At 33.7% G+C, this 16,489-nt stretch overlaps 1 protein-coding gene across 1 annotated transcript; it reads right to left on the reverse strand.

The window, feature by feature from the left end:
• Positions 1–2,371: 2,371 nt before the first annotated feature.
• Positions 2,372–12,668, reverse strand: LOC133184918 (uncharacterized). Its single transcript, XM_061319986.1, has 3 exons — positions 12,451–12,668; positions 12,135–12,264; positions 2,372–2,615 (listed from the first exon to the last, which is right to left on the reverse strand). Exons 1-3 carry the CDS (start codon positions 12,634–12,636, stop codon positions 2,428–2,430), a joined length of 504 nt encoding a protein of 167 aa, XP_061175970.1. The 5' UTR covers positions 12,637–12,668; the 3' UTR covers positions 2,372–2,427.
• Between the last annotated feature and the right edge of the window lie 3,821 nt (positions 12,669–16,489).

Consider the following 16,489-nt stretch of genomic DNA (forward strand, 5'->3'; position numbering starts at 1 on the left):
ACTGAAAGGTAAACTAACATTTCTGAAAAGACCCCTCTCTGACTCTGTCACACACTGAAGCAAGACTGTAAAGTAAACGTGACGTCACAAATAATAGTACAAGTTTTCCAACTCGTAATTTTTCGGAAATATAATTTTTTTCATGCAAAGGGCATCATCAATGACGTCTATGAAGTTCATGGAATCAAACTGCCATACAACAAAACCATTTTTAAAATATGAAAATTCACAAAAGAAGTAAACATTACAATCTTACATTGATATGTTCCCCAAGCGCCATGTAGACGGATGTGACGTATAAATTCATTTGCATAAGAAGTAAGTTGTACACTAGTTCAGTATTAATTTCCCCATTGGGTAGCAGATAAGATATAAACCTTGTATAATTATAAAACGTGTTTTTCGACAGGAATATTGTATGAAATACATTGAACATTACTCTTTTACTTTTTATGAAATGTTAATCTTTGGATGGAAATAATAAAATATACCTATTTTGCCATTCTCCATCCAGAGCCTGCTTGTTGTACAAGATTTTTGAGAAAGTTCAAATTAAATTGTATTTAAAATTGCCTTCAGTTATCGATTTTCACTATCATCCCTTAAAAGAATATGTTCAAAGTTTTTAAATTTATATTCGGGCGCGAAAATTTGAAATTAAATTTTTAAGGGGTAATAGATTTGAAATAAATGTTTAATGTATAGTGCGACAAACATGAAGGTGAAAAATTATTAAAATCTCAATTATAACGTTAACAAAATTTATTTGATATTTCATCAAACATTTAAGTATACTTTATGTAAAATCTCCAACATTTGCAAAGATCTCACAAAGATTGAAATTATTTGCCTATGAAATAGCATATATACACACAATAAAGAGGACAAAAGGGACCATTTTCTCATATTTTAGCATAATTTTTCGATATGAGTGGGTATGCGCTCCATTCTTTTGAAAGTTTATTCCTCAAAGTTTGCGTAAAAATATATACTTTTTGATTAACAGAAACATGGAGCAAAGACCCACTATACCTATAAAATACACTTTTGTGACACAACATTCGCACTTCCGAGAAATACTTAAGTCCATTTAGTCAACGGTCATATAACAAACATGATTTAAATGCCACTATTCATAAGGAGCTGTGTAGCTTAGTGGTTAGCGCGTTAGTCTAAAATATAAAAAAAAAAAAAAAAAAAAAAGCGCGTTAGTCTCAAAGGAAAATGATGCTTAGGATTTTTATTGCTAGGGTTCGACCATTCGAACCTCACGAATATACCACATTATTTTTTAGTAACAGAATAATTTTTTGCCGAGAAAATTTTCCTCAGAAAAGTTTTGTTTATCATAATTTAATAAATTTCAATAAAGATAACTTAACTCTAAATACAAAATTCATAAATTGAGTATGATTTTTACATATCTGATATGATGCTATAGGCATTCTGCACGCCTTGTTCACTCATCTCCTTTCACCGTTTACAACTTTTCCAAGAATCTTGTTTAAGATACATATATAGACTATATATAGACTGAGAGGAAGATCTAATATTAGCGGTCAAATTTACAAAATAAAACTTACCAAGATACCAAGACGAGGAATCGACCAAGGACCACTTCAGAACTTTATATTCAACCTCTGACTGTCAAGGAAGAGACTTTTGATACACTGTATCTCCATTTATGTTGTTTGTGGGTTTTATCGAATAAAAGATACACTTTTCATAAGTAATTTAAAAAAAACTAGAATCAAAAGTTTTACAATACTTTCTTGCGCTAAAATATATTGTCGTGGACTCTCATTTGAATGTTGGCTCTCATTTCTAACTTAAGAAATGTGCCCTATTGTATAGTATCCCAGTTGCGCATGTTCATATAATCCAAGTACGTCAGATTACTACTTATAAATCGCGTAATTTCGCGAAACACCCGTTAAATAAAATTAATTTCTCGGTTTTTTTTTTCACGAATTATTTACTCAAATACCCTTATTGATGGATCGAAAAAATTCAGATCCAGGAAAAAAAATGTTCTGTAGTTTTGACCCAAAGTCATATCTAAAATTCAAGGTCTCAGAGCAATGGAGATATTGAAAATGCCCATGTCACGAGTTTAAAATCATTGACTGAAATTAACTGAAACTTGAATTTGATGTCACTGTGTGTCTTGAGTCATGACTTTGACTTAATATGGTGACATTTGAAATGTTTTAAATATCAATGATGCTCAAGGGTGTAAGGGAGAAATTTCATGTCAAAAATAAAAATAAAACAAACTCTTTACATTATCCTGAATAACTTCAATTGTCGTTTCAACCACACACTAGAAAATACATTTTATTTCCAAAAAAAGAAAAAAAAATTCGTGAGAGTCAAAACAAATGATATATGTGAATAAATGCAAGTTATGTCAAGCTAAGTGTTTGTTTATTCTAGTACCCGCATCTCTTCAGATCTTTGTTCAGATATTTCTTCGCTCTCAGTAGATACCCTTTGACACTTGTTGCACTTGCATCTGCGTTTCTTGTAGCAGTAGTGGTAAAGTATAATGGTGACAAGTATTACAATAAAAACTGCTACACCACTAATCACACCCACCTTTACTGCGAAATCGGCTGAAATACAATTAAAAAAAACATTTAATATTATTTGACAAATAGCATACAAAACTATTTGATATTGAGTACAGAGGCTGATCAACATAGCCCATCAGGTCCGGAAACGGGGGGGGGGGGGGGGCTTCCCCTAAAAAAATATTTGTCAGTATCTACTATACAATAGAAAACCAGTGCTGATTTACAGTCGTACCCCTTCAATGAAAATATTTCGTCGTCCGATTGCCTTTAAATGAGGAGTTGGGTTATCAAGGAATTTCAGCCCCCCCCCCCCTTCATACAGGTGGCAGCAAATACAAAAGATAGTAATACCCGCAGGCAGGTAAGTATTTGCTAGCTCCTTTGTACCTGGGTAGTGAAGAAGCTATAAAAGTTATTCTATTAGTAACATAAAATATGTATACATGTATCAAATTGAACGTAAAATGCACAGGTAAGCATATAACCATGGACCTCTTATGTTAGTATTTCAATTAATAAATTCAATATCGGTCTTAACCCTTTAACTACCAGAGATTTTGCATTTTTTCTGCAAAACTGCCTAAAAATTTCAAATTGAAATTTTAACATTTTCTAGTCACTTTTACATAAAGCAACCTATACATTTTCTGAAAGATAAAATCTTAAAGTATTCAATTATGCAGAGTAAATTGACGTCGTGGTTGCCATGGCAACGAATGAGACCCATAATTGCCAAAATATGTGCTTCTCCCCCTTTTTCATCCCAGAAATACAAACAAATTTACATATAATGTTTCCTTAACAAAGAATTTAGTGACACTATTAAAACAAAGCATACAGTCAATTAGTTTTTAGTTATACTGGTCAATTTTATTTTATAGAAAGAGTTTATACAATTACACAATGTCCGTCATCCGTAAGACTTTGGCTTTACAGCTGTCTGATTGTCGTAATTCTAAGCAATTTTCAAATCGCTTTCCCTCCTACAGTTTTTACCTGACTTTAATAAAATTTGGTACACGTGTAGAGTATACTAAGATACACAATTCTTTATTTTAGTATTTTTATTTCAATGAACAGTGTTGCCATGGTTACAAAAATAGCAATTTTGAGAATGGGACTTCCTAACAAAACACGGGTTTACTATATTCAACGCCATCGTACACATTAAAATTACAAATATCAACGTTACAAAAATTGACATCTATAAAACGTTGGTCGAAGGGAGAGGAGGAGGGATATTGCTGAACATCGTCTCTAATTCGTTTGTTAAATGTTGATTTGATGTCCTAGTAATCATGCCAGAAAATATCTCGCCTTAAATACCCGGGTTTTTTTCTTTTTGGAAAACCCATCTGTTTTAGAAGAAACAATGCCCAGTCGTTTTTGACATCAAATGGGCCCCTATTTATTTTCAGTAGAATTTTATCATTAAATAAAATTACTTGCCTGGTTCCAGCGACCTGAATCTGAGATTTCACAACACCCTGTTATGTATTCGAATATACAATATCACAAGTTCATCATTACGTTTTAAAAGACGGCCATGGGGAGAGCATGGCAAAGAACTACGCACACTAACTCTCGATTCCAGCCTACATTGTACACCCCTTTATTCAATAAAATGACAAATTTGCCATTATTTTTTTTTAATTGCAAACAAGAGTTCACTAGTCATTGAATTATATCATTGTCATATTGTAATTTTTTAATTTACCGGGTGAAAGTAAATACAAAAATTACAATATGACAACTTGTCATATTGTAATATTTAGGTCACCTGAGCCGAAGGCTCAAGTGAGCTTTTCTGATCAAAGAGTGTACGGCGTCCGTCTGTCGTCTGTAAACTTTTCACATTTTCAACTTCTTATCAAGAACCACTGGGACAATTTCATCCAAACTTGCCACAAAGCATCCTTTGGTGAAGGGGATTTCAAGTTGCTCACAAGAAGGGCCGCGTCCATTTTCAAGGGGAGACAATTAAGAATTCGTGAAAATTTGGTGGCATCTTTAAAATCTTCTTTTCAAGACCCACTGGGCAAGAAAAGATGAAACTTATGTAAAAGCTTCATTACATACTGTAGATTCAAGTTTGTTCATATCATGACCCCCGGGGGTAGGGCAGGGCTGCAAGAGGGGGTCGAAGGAATATATAGGAATGTCTTTAAAAATCTTCTTCTGTAGAACAGCAAAGCCATATGATTAGTCATATTATAACAGAAGTATCCCAGGTAGTGTAGATTCAAGTTTGTTCCAATCATGACCCCTGGGGGTAGGGCAGAGCCTCAACAGGGGTCAAAGTTCACCATAGGAATATATAGGAAATATCTTCAAAAATCTTCTTCTTAAGAAAAGCTAAGTCATTATTAGTCATATTAAGATAGAAGTATCCTCAAGTAGTGTAGATTCAAGTCTGTTCAAATCATAACCCCCAGGGATAGGACGAGGCCACAACAGTGGGTCAAAGTTTTACATAGGAATATATAGGTGTGATGGTTAAGGGGCATTCGAATAAAACGCATTGAAGAACTCAAATAATGGAATGACCTGGCAACCCTTGGAATGGACTAGCCAAACCAAAGGGTATATAAGGCAAAGCATTGAGAAATCAGGCATTCAGAAGCTAGCAGCAGAAGTCGGATGTTGAATCAGCAATAAAGAAGATAAGGTATTCCATCCCTAATAGCAACAGATTCAATGAAATTGAATACACAACAGATGTGTATGTGTTTAATACTCAGTATATTTAAACATAATTCCCATTTATTACTATTAGCATGCAAGGGTGGGATGTGTCCTAATTTATGACCCTGAAGGGTTATCTACCTCTGTTTTTAATTAATTAAAAAACTTATCTGGTAAAAACATCGTTTTCAATAGTCATACTATTTCTAATATTTTAATGCATCTTTCCACCACAGTATTTATTAATATTCTTATTACATGCATTTGTATATTTGGTTTAAAAAAAAATAGCTTGTCCCCATATACTTCAATGCAATCTTTGTTAATTAATTACTGCTTAGTTAAGTACATTTTTGAAACTTCCTCTTGATAAATCATCTTCTACTATGAAATGCTTATACATAGGAAATATCTTTAAAATCTTCTCAAGTACAACTAAGCCATTATTAGTCATTTATACAGAAGCAACCTTAGGTATTGTAGAATCAAGTTTGTTCAAATCATGGGGGCACAGCAGAGGGTCAATTAAGTTTTGCATAAGATAAAAATATGGGAATCATCTTGAAAAAAACTTCTGCTCAAGAACAGCAAAGCCATGATTAGAAGCATCCTCAGGTAGTGTAGATTCAAATTTAGGGTGGGTAGTGTGGGGCCACAACGAGAGATCAGAGTTTTACATAGGAAAACATAAGATTGATTGATTGTATGTTGTTTTATGTCCCGTTCAAGAATTTTTCACTCATAGAGACTTCACCATATACCGGTGAAGGGCTTCAAATATAGTCCTTTACCCGGCACTCAGGGCCATTGAGAAGTGAGGGATCTTTATCGTGCCCATGCCATGACATGGGCCTCGGTTATTAAGGTGTCATCTTAAGGACCCGCAACGTTCACTTCAAAGTGCCAAGCACTTGGCGAAGGAACAGTTGTAACTTATTTTTTATCGACTTAGGTCAGTCGCGGCCGGGGCTCGAACCCCTTACCTTCCGATCACGGAGCGAGAGCTCTACAGAATGAGCTACCGTGACGGTAGAAAAAACACAGGAAAATAAATCTCTAATATTCTTCTGATTAAGAACAGCAAACCCATGATTAGTAATATTGATATGGAAGCATCCTGAGGTAGCTTAAATTAAAGTTTGCCCCCTCCCCCTTCAATACTGAACTGATTTCTGCTTCTTCCTAGCCAATGAGCCCAGGTGAGCGATGTAGCCCATGGGCCTCTTGTTGTATTTACTACCACCCGGTAAATTCAAAAATTACCGTATGAACATTACGCGGGTGTGTTAAGGAAGCATACAAATCATTTCTCGAGAAATTTAGACTTTTTAAAGAAAATTAAGATTGATAATTTGTCAAAGTCGCCGATAAAACGTAAACTATTATTAACTATTATATAAAGACACGGATTGTCTGAGGCCAAGTAGTGCATCACCCCGACGTCATCACGTGACTGCTATTAATAGCAAAATATTCCTTAATAAAAAAGTTCACAGAACAACAATACCCCGGGGTTTAATAATTTCTTTGAGTAAATAATATAGTTGAAAAACATCTCTTATACCTAAAAAGTGCTGCTAGAATCCCACTGTCCGGTCGGGAAAATAATTATTCCACATATTTGCACGAAACCTTACCCGATATTTTGCATTATATACATATAACCCGAAATATTTCTTCAAACAATGTTTACCTCACGATTCTAGCAGCACTTTCCAAGTATTTTAGAACACAAGCTTTCGATATGTACAAATCTTATGTTTTTAAATATCCAGCTTAGTGTTGTTCTTTTGCATTATTGTTGTCACGAATGACAGAGGAAAGGCCAACCGGGATACGTAAATAGCTGACTTTCTTCAATAGAAGATATAATCGATGAAAATAAATCAACGTACCTGTTTAACAAACTTTAACTTTACATGAATAACACATAATATTCACGGTATTTGCTTCTAAACCCCCTTTTACGTATCTTTTTACATGCCGTCTTAGCCAAATTCTCGTTACACAACATCATCGATTCTCAAGTTACTTGTTGAACAGTTATGACGTCATCGGTCGGAGATTTTAATTCAAGTGACAGATACAGCATAATAAAATAAACACATTTGATTTTTGTTAATATTTGCACGTTTCTATTCATTTTCAGGAGTTAAATTATGTCTCTAAATAACAATATTAAGAAAACTTGTGTTCTAAACTTCACGTCATCTCGCCTACTATGACGTCATATTGTAATCACTGATTCAGTCAAGTCAGATTATCTTAGTGCTTCCTTAACACACCTGCGTATTAATAGCAGTGTCAAATTGTTAATTGCTCTTAATTACAACTCTTTTTATAAGGGGGCTAGACGATGTATACTAGTATCCACTGAAATCAGGCTTTAAAACATCACCAGATTCTAAAATAGTACTCAGATTTTAAAATACACATGGACATGGATAAATGATCCTTCATTTTTTCCATATGTTTAACTCATGTAATTTAATGTGTAAACCCCCCCCCCCCCCCCCCCCGTGAAACAACAAGTGCTTTGGTATGAATTTGTTAAATAATAATTCAAAATTGCTGTAAAAAGGAAAGGGGGATTTTTAAAAATATTTTCCGTTGATTCCTATAGTGAAAAACACAAGTTTTACCAAAATCATAGAGCTTAGGCGTAGTTTCCGAATACTTCTGATTGTACATTCATTTAGATTTCTCCACAGCTTTTAAAAATAGTAAAATTGCGGTTTTTATATTAAATAGCGCATTTTGCTATTTTCGCGCTATGTTCTGGCTAATATTTTACATACTTTCCCCGTTTTATTTTTTGTTGTAGCAGTAGATTCAACTTTTCGGCTTCCTAAATACACATACTTGTAATCCCGGCTAATCTGTAAAGGATTAGGCAATGAGGGAGAATTTGTTAGTTTATTCCAAGTTTTCCATTTTTATCCAGTTTGATATAGACTTGTTCTTAACTCTGTGAAGACTGAAAAAATGAATTAAATAACACGAACAAAGAAACCTGAGTTTCCTGTGTGTTTATTCAGAAGTTATTTCTATAAATATAGCAATCTGATTAAAATCTGCTGTTTGTTTGGCTACTTAACGACGTACTACGTAGTACTTTTGATATATTTTTTCATTGTGACAGTTTTTTTCTCATCTTTTTATCATGAAAAAGGCTAACTGCGTTATCTATCCTGTCGCTTTAATAAAATGTAATGCACTTTTCCTTTCAAAGTACACCAAGTACTAGAAAAAAAGATTTTTTAAAATCATTTTTAATGATAAATCTGAAGATAAGGAAAATGGTAAGCATAATATTAAATTACTAGTATTTGATTGATTATTCCTACTACATGTAGGACTGACACAAAATTCGACAGGGATTTCTGATAAAATGGGTGCAAGCAATCAGGGCGTTGGGTCAAGGACTATTACTTCATGTATATATCTCCCAAAGCTATGGAAAATTCCTTTTATTACATGTTTATGACTCAAAACGTGTTGTACATTACCTCTTCTTCACAAATAATTCATTTAAAAAAATAAATGTCTGTTCCATGTATCAAAAGATATAGTTTGTTTTACACTGAGCTCATGAACGATTTCATTGTGCATGTAAAACGTCAAATGACGTCATAGTGCATTTTGTGTGTTTTACTGTAAAAGTTCCAATATTCAACAACAAATATCTCTGTAACGGGTACACGTACCTTATAATGTCCGGAGTAAAAAACGTAGGGAAAATTCCCAGCTTTCAGGTTATGGCATTCGTTTTTTATTTTATTGTGTTTGTAATGTAGATAAAGCCAACAGAAAATAGCACAAAATCAGTCATTTATGCGTAGTTTTATCAACTTCCAGCAATGATATGCTATATTTAATTCAAGTTTATGATAATTTCTCAACATCGCACAGAAAAATTTTGAATAGAAAATGTTTAGTTTCTTCTCTAGTTTCAGAAAATATCAATTGTTTTGTTGTAACCCGACTATTTAGAAAAACCAACAGTTAAATATCTGTGATGCTGAAAATGCGTCCAAATGCGTCTCTGGGGGTTAAAGGGTTAAAGACAGTGCTGTAGAAAATTCTGATTTTAAAAGGGTGAAATGAAAACTCTGAAACTTTATTGCACATCTAGAGAACACCCCATATCATCTTACAAAAGATGATTTGGCTACTGTGTAAAATGCTTGAGGGGTTCTAGGAACCGGGTTTTTGAAAAAATAAAAACGTCGTTTTTCGAACCCATTTGACCCCCAGGGTGAAAATGAAAACTCCAAAACCTTACTAGTATTGCACATCTACAGGACAGTCCCAATCATCTTGCAAACGATGAAATGACTACTACATCAGTACATGTAAAATGTATGAGGAGTTCTGGGAACCAGGTTTTTGTAAAATTAAAAACGCTGTTTTTTGACCTCCATTTGACCCCAAGTGTAAATAACACCTGCATTTATGAGACACTTTTATCATATTCCAAAATTTGAAATGGTTGTTGGGTAAAGAGTTGAGGAGTTCTTAGAACCAGATTTCTGTAAAACGTTTTATCCCCATTTGGTCCCCAGGATAAAAAAAATTAAAATTCCGAAACATTATTGCACATCTGCAGGACACTACCAATTATCTTGCAAAATTATATGGCTACTGCGTAAAATGTTGGAGGAGTTTTGGGAACCAGGTTTCTTGTAGGAAAAAAAAATCGTTTTTCAGCTCCCATTCCCCCCCCCCCCCCCCGATGAAAATGAAAACTCTGAAACTTTATTACACATCTAAAGGACACCACTTATATTCCAAAAGATGAATTAGTTAACTGCTTAAATTGTAAGAGGAGTTACAGGAAGAAGAAAGTGTGACCGACTGACAACAATGTACCCGAACTTTCTCTACAAAGTGCGGGTATAAGAATTACAACAGCCAATCATGTTGTATTTTATGTTATTATACTTTCATGTTAAATACTAAAATCTGATTGGTTTAGAAGCATTTAACAATCCGTAATGTTACCCTCAGCGTTAGAAACATACTTGACAACGGGTAACATTACGAAAATATCACATGCGTTCAAATCATGCGCGTACGGTTCACCATAGAATTCTCAAAACGTCGGTTGTGCGTTTGAAAGAAGCCAAATAAACGACGTCAATTAAAGCTTGCGTCCGATGTAGCTTACTTGAAACAACAAACGACAGACGAAACATCCTAGCGAGTGCAAACTTTAGATGATAAAGGACTTTTTGAGTAGCAAACAAACAATAAAGAGGTTGGTAAATCTTTTCCGAAGCTTTCTTATTGAGAAAATAGAAGCGGGGAGTTTGAAAGCTTTCTAAGCGTGAACTTAACGACGATCTCCGAATTTTTTTTTATGACATCCGAAATCAATAAGACATTCAGTATAATAAAATAAATAGTGCACGTTTTTGAGGGTAACAGTTGAAATTGACACCCCTCGGAAAACCATTGTCAACCTCCGCTGACGCGTCGGTTGACAATGGTTTTCCTTGGGGTGTCAATTTCAACTGTTACCCTCAAAAACGTGCACTATTTATATATTTTTGGTCTTTCTGCCTGTCTGTCTGTCCGATAAAAAAACTTCAACCTTGCCAATAACTTTTAAACGGTTGGTGCTAAGGCTTTCATACTTCAAATGTGTGTATTCCTTGTGATAAGAACAATCTTTGGATACCAACATATTAGATCCCTTGACCTTGGAGTTTGATCTACTTTCGAAAAAAAAATCTTTCACCAAACATTAATATTAGCCATAACTTTTGAATGATTGGTACTAGTGCTTTTAATATTTCACATTGTATTCCTTATGAGAAGTCCTCTTTTTTTTTTTTTTTGTTACAACATTTTTGACGACTTGACCTTGGAGTTTGAACTATACTTGAAAAAAAAAAACAAACTTAAAACCTTGGTCATGAGCTGCCATAAGGGGACATGAATGTTTCACAGACACATCTTGTTTTTATTAACAGCTAACCTGTATATTCAAAACAGTACAAGATCATCTTGTTCGACCAGATATAATCACTTTTTTACTTTGTATGTTTAAGGTGGAGACAGAAAAGAAACACGTACACTTATGCCTTTTTTCTTCTTGAACTGTATAGAAAGGAGACGGACGAAAAAGACGTGCAAAATGCCTAAAGCTTCATATGTATACCAATCATATTCAATATTTAGACTAAATTCATTATTATTGAAATATATAAAATTATGACAAACAAAACTTTTCTGCGAAAATTTTTTTTCGGCAAAAACCATTTTATGATTAAAACAAATGTGATATAGGTATACTTGGGGTTCGAACCCAGGCAATAAAATCTTGAGCATCAATTTTTATTTTGGATATTAACACACTAACCATGCACTACGTTATATCACTCCTAGCAAACATCGACATTTAAATCATTGTGTGATATGTGATATGACCCTTCACTAAATGGACTACAAATATTTCTCGAAGAAATACGAATGTTGTGTCATAAAAGTACATTTTTAAGATATAGTTGGTCTTTTCTCCATGTTTGTGTTAACCGAGGTATATATATTTTTACGTATACATGTACTTTGAATACAATCTTTCAAAAAAAGTGAAAACCTACTCATATATGGAAAAATTGTGTTTTAGTATGAAGAATTATTTTTCTCTCTTTGGTGTAGGTATGCTATTTCATAGACGATCGAATTATTGCAATCTTTGTGAGATTGTTGCAATTTGTGGAGATTTTACATAAAGATTACGTTAATGTTAAATGAAAGAAAAAAGTGTCATAAATGACATTTCATTTTTTACTTTGATTTCATATTTGTCGCACAATAGGCATTTTGCTCGCCTTGTCCCATCTTCTCTAGAGGTGAATTGCTTACTATGTTTTGATAATACTTTGACTTGAAAACTGTATCCTTGTGCATTGATATTTTCTTTAAAAAGTTGTATGGTCAGATTAGGCCCTGTACTGCACACTGTTCCTAAGGAATCCCCACAAATGTATTTTTTCTACACACAAAAACAAAACAAGTCAAAAAATAAACAAAGCAAACAAACAATTTCTTTTAAAAAGTACCAACCGAGAATGTAATTTGTCCATTCGTCTTTTCATTATTGGAGGCCAGTTCTAAGTGAAACTTTTGATAAGAGATTTATTTACAGATATCAAAAAAAGTGTTCAGTGTTTATACTTACGAAAAGGTAAACGTCACTGGGTTCTCTCCTCAGATCTATGGGCTGCTTTTCTTGGAGAAATTTTAATTGCACAGAACAGTCTTCAACATGGAAGTCGTTAAACTCTGCACAAATACAATTTTCACCCTTGGTTTTGAAGCGCAGCGAGCATCTCTTTGTTGCATATTCGAACTGTTTCATATGCATGCTACCTTTAGCATGGATAATATATCCGTCATGTTGAACTTCGAAAAACACCGGATTCTGACAAACGGCATAATCATCCATGTACACTAAAAGATATATATCATTTATCATCCATGTAAGTTATAACAAATTTTTGAATTCGTTATAACGAATTCAACAAATAAATTATTTTTCTCTCCTCTTGGAAAATTGAAAGCAGACTATTTGCATGGCTATAATGAGCAATAAGCTTCAACCAAATTTGTGAAATCCATGACCCTTGGTAGAGGTGTCTGGCATCAAAGAAGGACTAAGTTGGTTAAACATTGAAAATATATTACACATTTAAAAATCTTTTTACCAGGAAATCTAATTACAATATGTTTAAATTATTTTTTGAGAAATTAGCCCTATACTTGTGAAATTCATGTCCCGAGGGTTAGATTTCAGCCCCCGGGGTGGGCTATGCATGTTAGTCATGTATTGAAAATAAAAGGCGTAATAACACTTTTTTGAAAGGCGTAATAACGCTTTTTGAAAAGGCGTAATAATGCCTTTTTTCGCGTTATTACGCCTTTTTTTTGCGTTATTACGCCTTTTTAAAAAGGCGCTACAGTCTTTTTTCCGGTAACGAATCGGTTTGTTGTTATGTCTTGTCAACCTACACGGTCGAAGTTCCATATGTTCTTGGTTGTTATTTAAATTGTATTTCTATGCTTTTCAAATAAGTGGTACCAAAATTCCCAAAATATGAATGGTACAGACGCAGAGAGGTCAATTACAACACCCCTCCCCCCCCCCCATTTTCCTATAGTTTCGAATTGATTTTTCAGTATCGAATCGAACACCCTCTACTATTGCTGACCCAATAAATAAAATCGGTGGGTCTAAATTATTGTTGAAATATGCCTTCAAGAAAATTCTACATAAAGTATATTAACATAACTTGTTGTTTTAAATGATTTTTTTTTCTAAATCTAAACAGAATGAAAAAAAATTGCATTTTATGATAAACTTTTCGTGATATGCTTTAATAAAATTAAATCAACCATCTCAGAGACATAATTTTCATGGAGTATCTTTGCTTGTAATTTATTCTGGTAGTATTTTCACTTTTGTGAGCTTTTCATGTTCTTGCATCCCCGAAAACGACATTTTTCAAACTTCGAAAATTCATGATTCGAAACTAGGAAAACAACACGTGGTTTGTTTGGATCTCATAATTTCATTTAAAAGTCAATTATTGTTCAATTTAATATTTAAACTTGTTACAATTATATCCTAGATATTGACAACATACTCAATCTGTATCAACAACACACTGAAAAGTTTGATTTAGACGCGTTTGTTCACGCACTTTCGTTTTCTCTGACTTGCACTTGCGAGTGCTCAAATGTGGGTCATTGTTTCAAATTGTAAATAGATGCAGATGTTACATAGACACAACACGGGGATAGAATATTCATCCTTTTATTGTATTTACTAAGTAAGAAATTTTTAAACCTGTCACTATGTTTGTCAAGAATAATTAGATTAAAAAATATTCGATACTGGCAAATATTCGTAACTGGTAAAACGACGGTATAACGCCTTTTTCGCGTTATTACGCCTTCTCAAAAGGCGTTATATAACGCCTGTTTCTCCATAGATTGATCCTAATAGGTTTTCGTAGAGGGGTATCCAGCTCAAAGCTGAAAAATATTAGTAACACAGAGAGAGAGAGAGAGAGAGAGAGAGAGAGAGAGTTACCTTTCCTAAGAAAATAGAGATACTTATCAACATTAATTGTCAGAAGGACGAGGAGCAGTCGCTGCCTCCACATTGTCTGCATCTGCAACTACTGAAGACTATTAAAAATCACGTCAATTTTTAAAATCAAATTTGTTATAAAATTTAAACCATATACTCACGTAAATGCTCTGTTGCATATGCATACCAAAGAGAAACACCAAAAGTGCACAGAAAATACAGCCACTCCATTAGGTGAGGTGTGCAATTTTTATGATTAATCCTGAATCGAAAAGTGAAACTAAACCATTTTTATATCTGTACTATAAGAGGTTTGATAGAATATCTATAAATTTTACATTTCCTTTTTTTTAAAGGTACTCTCAGGTGAATATTCTGCGCAGTTTTATCTTAATTCATGAACTTTTCTAGGTGCTTTCCTATTTTCACATATTCTTGGAATTTTATTTTTGAGCTTATCGTAATAAAATACACGTAAACGTGTGCAAGCATTTTAACACTGTTTAATGCAGACTATGCACATTTTAGCATAAGAGCATAACTATATCATGTTGAATTTAGTACGGTTTGATATCTAGTTGATTGCATTGTTGAAATTTCCATCCATTAGGCTATGTACACTGTTCTACGAGTATATCCAAAAAGTTCGATTTTTGGATGGAAGTACCGGGGTATATTATTCGTATTTACCATTACCCATTGACTAAAAAAAGATCCATCCTGAAAAGAATTTAATAAAAAGATGTAAATACATGTATCTCTCTCTTTTTTTAACCACAAAAAGAATAATAGGATAATTCTTGGTGTCGAATTTACAGGTAAGTTGGAGGGACTCTTTTGGGGAGGGTGAAAAATACGTCTCATTTTTTTTAAAGAGGTACAAAATAATTGTTTTTTGAACATTCTTTAAATTACATGTCGCATGACAAAACACATATTCTGTAAATTTAAATCTTGTTTATAACAATGAACAGTTGATAAAGCAACCCTGACACACCTCGCAATAAATAGATGTCGTGAAATTTGTAACAATGACAGTAGCACATTCTTCCATAAATATTGTTTTTGGTCAGTGATAAACAGCCATGGTTATTCATGGACCAGGAAATCGTTCTTTGTTTTGTTACAAGTACTATTTGTACAAAAATAAAATAATTTAAAAAAAAAACCAACTAATGATGCCTTGATATTTGTTGAATGTAAAGATTCACATATCAGATCCTTGTAATCATATGCATTGTGGAGCCCCCAACACATTCCCTCTTCTTTAAGATTTTTTTTATTATATATTCCTATGTAAAACTTTGATCCCCCTTTGTGGCCCCACCCTACCCTCGGGGGTCATGATTTGAACAAACTTGATTCTAAATTTTCACTAATTCTTTATTATCTCCCCTTGAAAGAGGACATGGTCCTTCATTTGAACAAACTTGAATCCCCTTCACCCAAGGATACTTTGTGGCAAGTTTGGTTGAAATTGGCCCAGTGGTTCTTGAGAAAAAGTCGAAAATGTTAAAAGTTTACAGACAGACGGACGGACGCCGGACAAAAAGTGATCAGAAAAGCTCACTTGATCCTTCGGCTCAGGTGAGCTAAAAACAAAATGCCTGTGAAGAGACCCAATGCAGTAATGGAAATGATCTTTTTTGGATGATTTTAAATGTGGGACAATGTCACTGATGATGATTGCATGAACATACGGTTACTGTAGAGCTAGAGCAGACAGAAGGAGGAATATTATGTAGAATGATGTTAAATCCTGTTTTTATAGACATACACTACCGGGTATATATATATCATTATCAGTGACTCAATATTGAGCATCCATCTCTATTACCATGTAAACTCCCCCTTCATGATAGCAGAGAGGAGGTATAATCTAAATGACAAAGAATTTTTCTTAATTCATTCTTTGTCTCCCAAAATTCTCTTCTTCTCTTGAGTACAATGGTTATTGTTGCTAAAAAACTACAAGGCCAAAGTTTTTTTTTCGTTTGGTTTACGATTCCGCCGACCCTAATTTTCACAAATCATGAAAATAAAAATAATGTCTTTTTCCGACATATATTTCCGGATTTTTCTCAGCTGAACTGGTGGGTTTTAAATTTTAGAATGCATCTTAGTC

This window comes from Saccostrea echinata, unplaced genomic scaffold, assembly GCF_033153115.1.
Source record: "Saccostrea echinata isolate AGI-Se365-2 ecotype Australia unplaced genomic scaffold, CSIRO_AGI_Sech_v1 ptg000011l, whole genome shotgun sequence".
Classification (NCBI taxonomy): domain Eukaryota; kingdom Metazoa; phylum Mollusca; class Bivalvia; order Ostreida; family Ostreidae; genus Saccostrea; species Saccostrea echinata.

Excerpts from the sequence above, each read along its gene's own strand:
- LOC133184918 (XM_061319986.1), bottom strand. The coding sequence starts at position 12,636 with ATGCATATGAAACAGTTCGAATATGCAACAAAGAGATGCTCGCTGCGC. Across the intron at positions 12,265-12,450 it reads CCAGTGACGTTTACCTTTTC|AAAAAATACATTTGTGGGGA; the intron begins GTAAGTATAAAC and ends TTTTGTGTGTAG. Across the intron at positions 2,616-12,134 it reads CAAAGTATTATCAAAACATA|CCGATTTCGCAGTAAAGGTG; the intron begins GTAAGCAATTCA and ends ATTGTATTTCAG.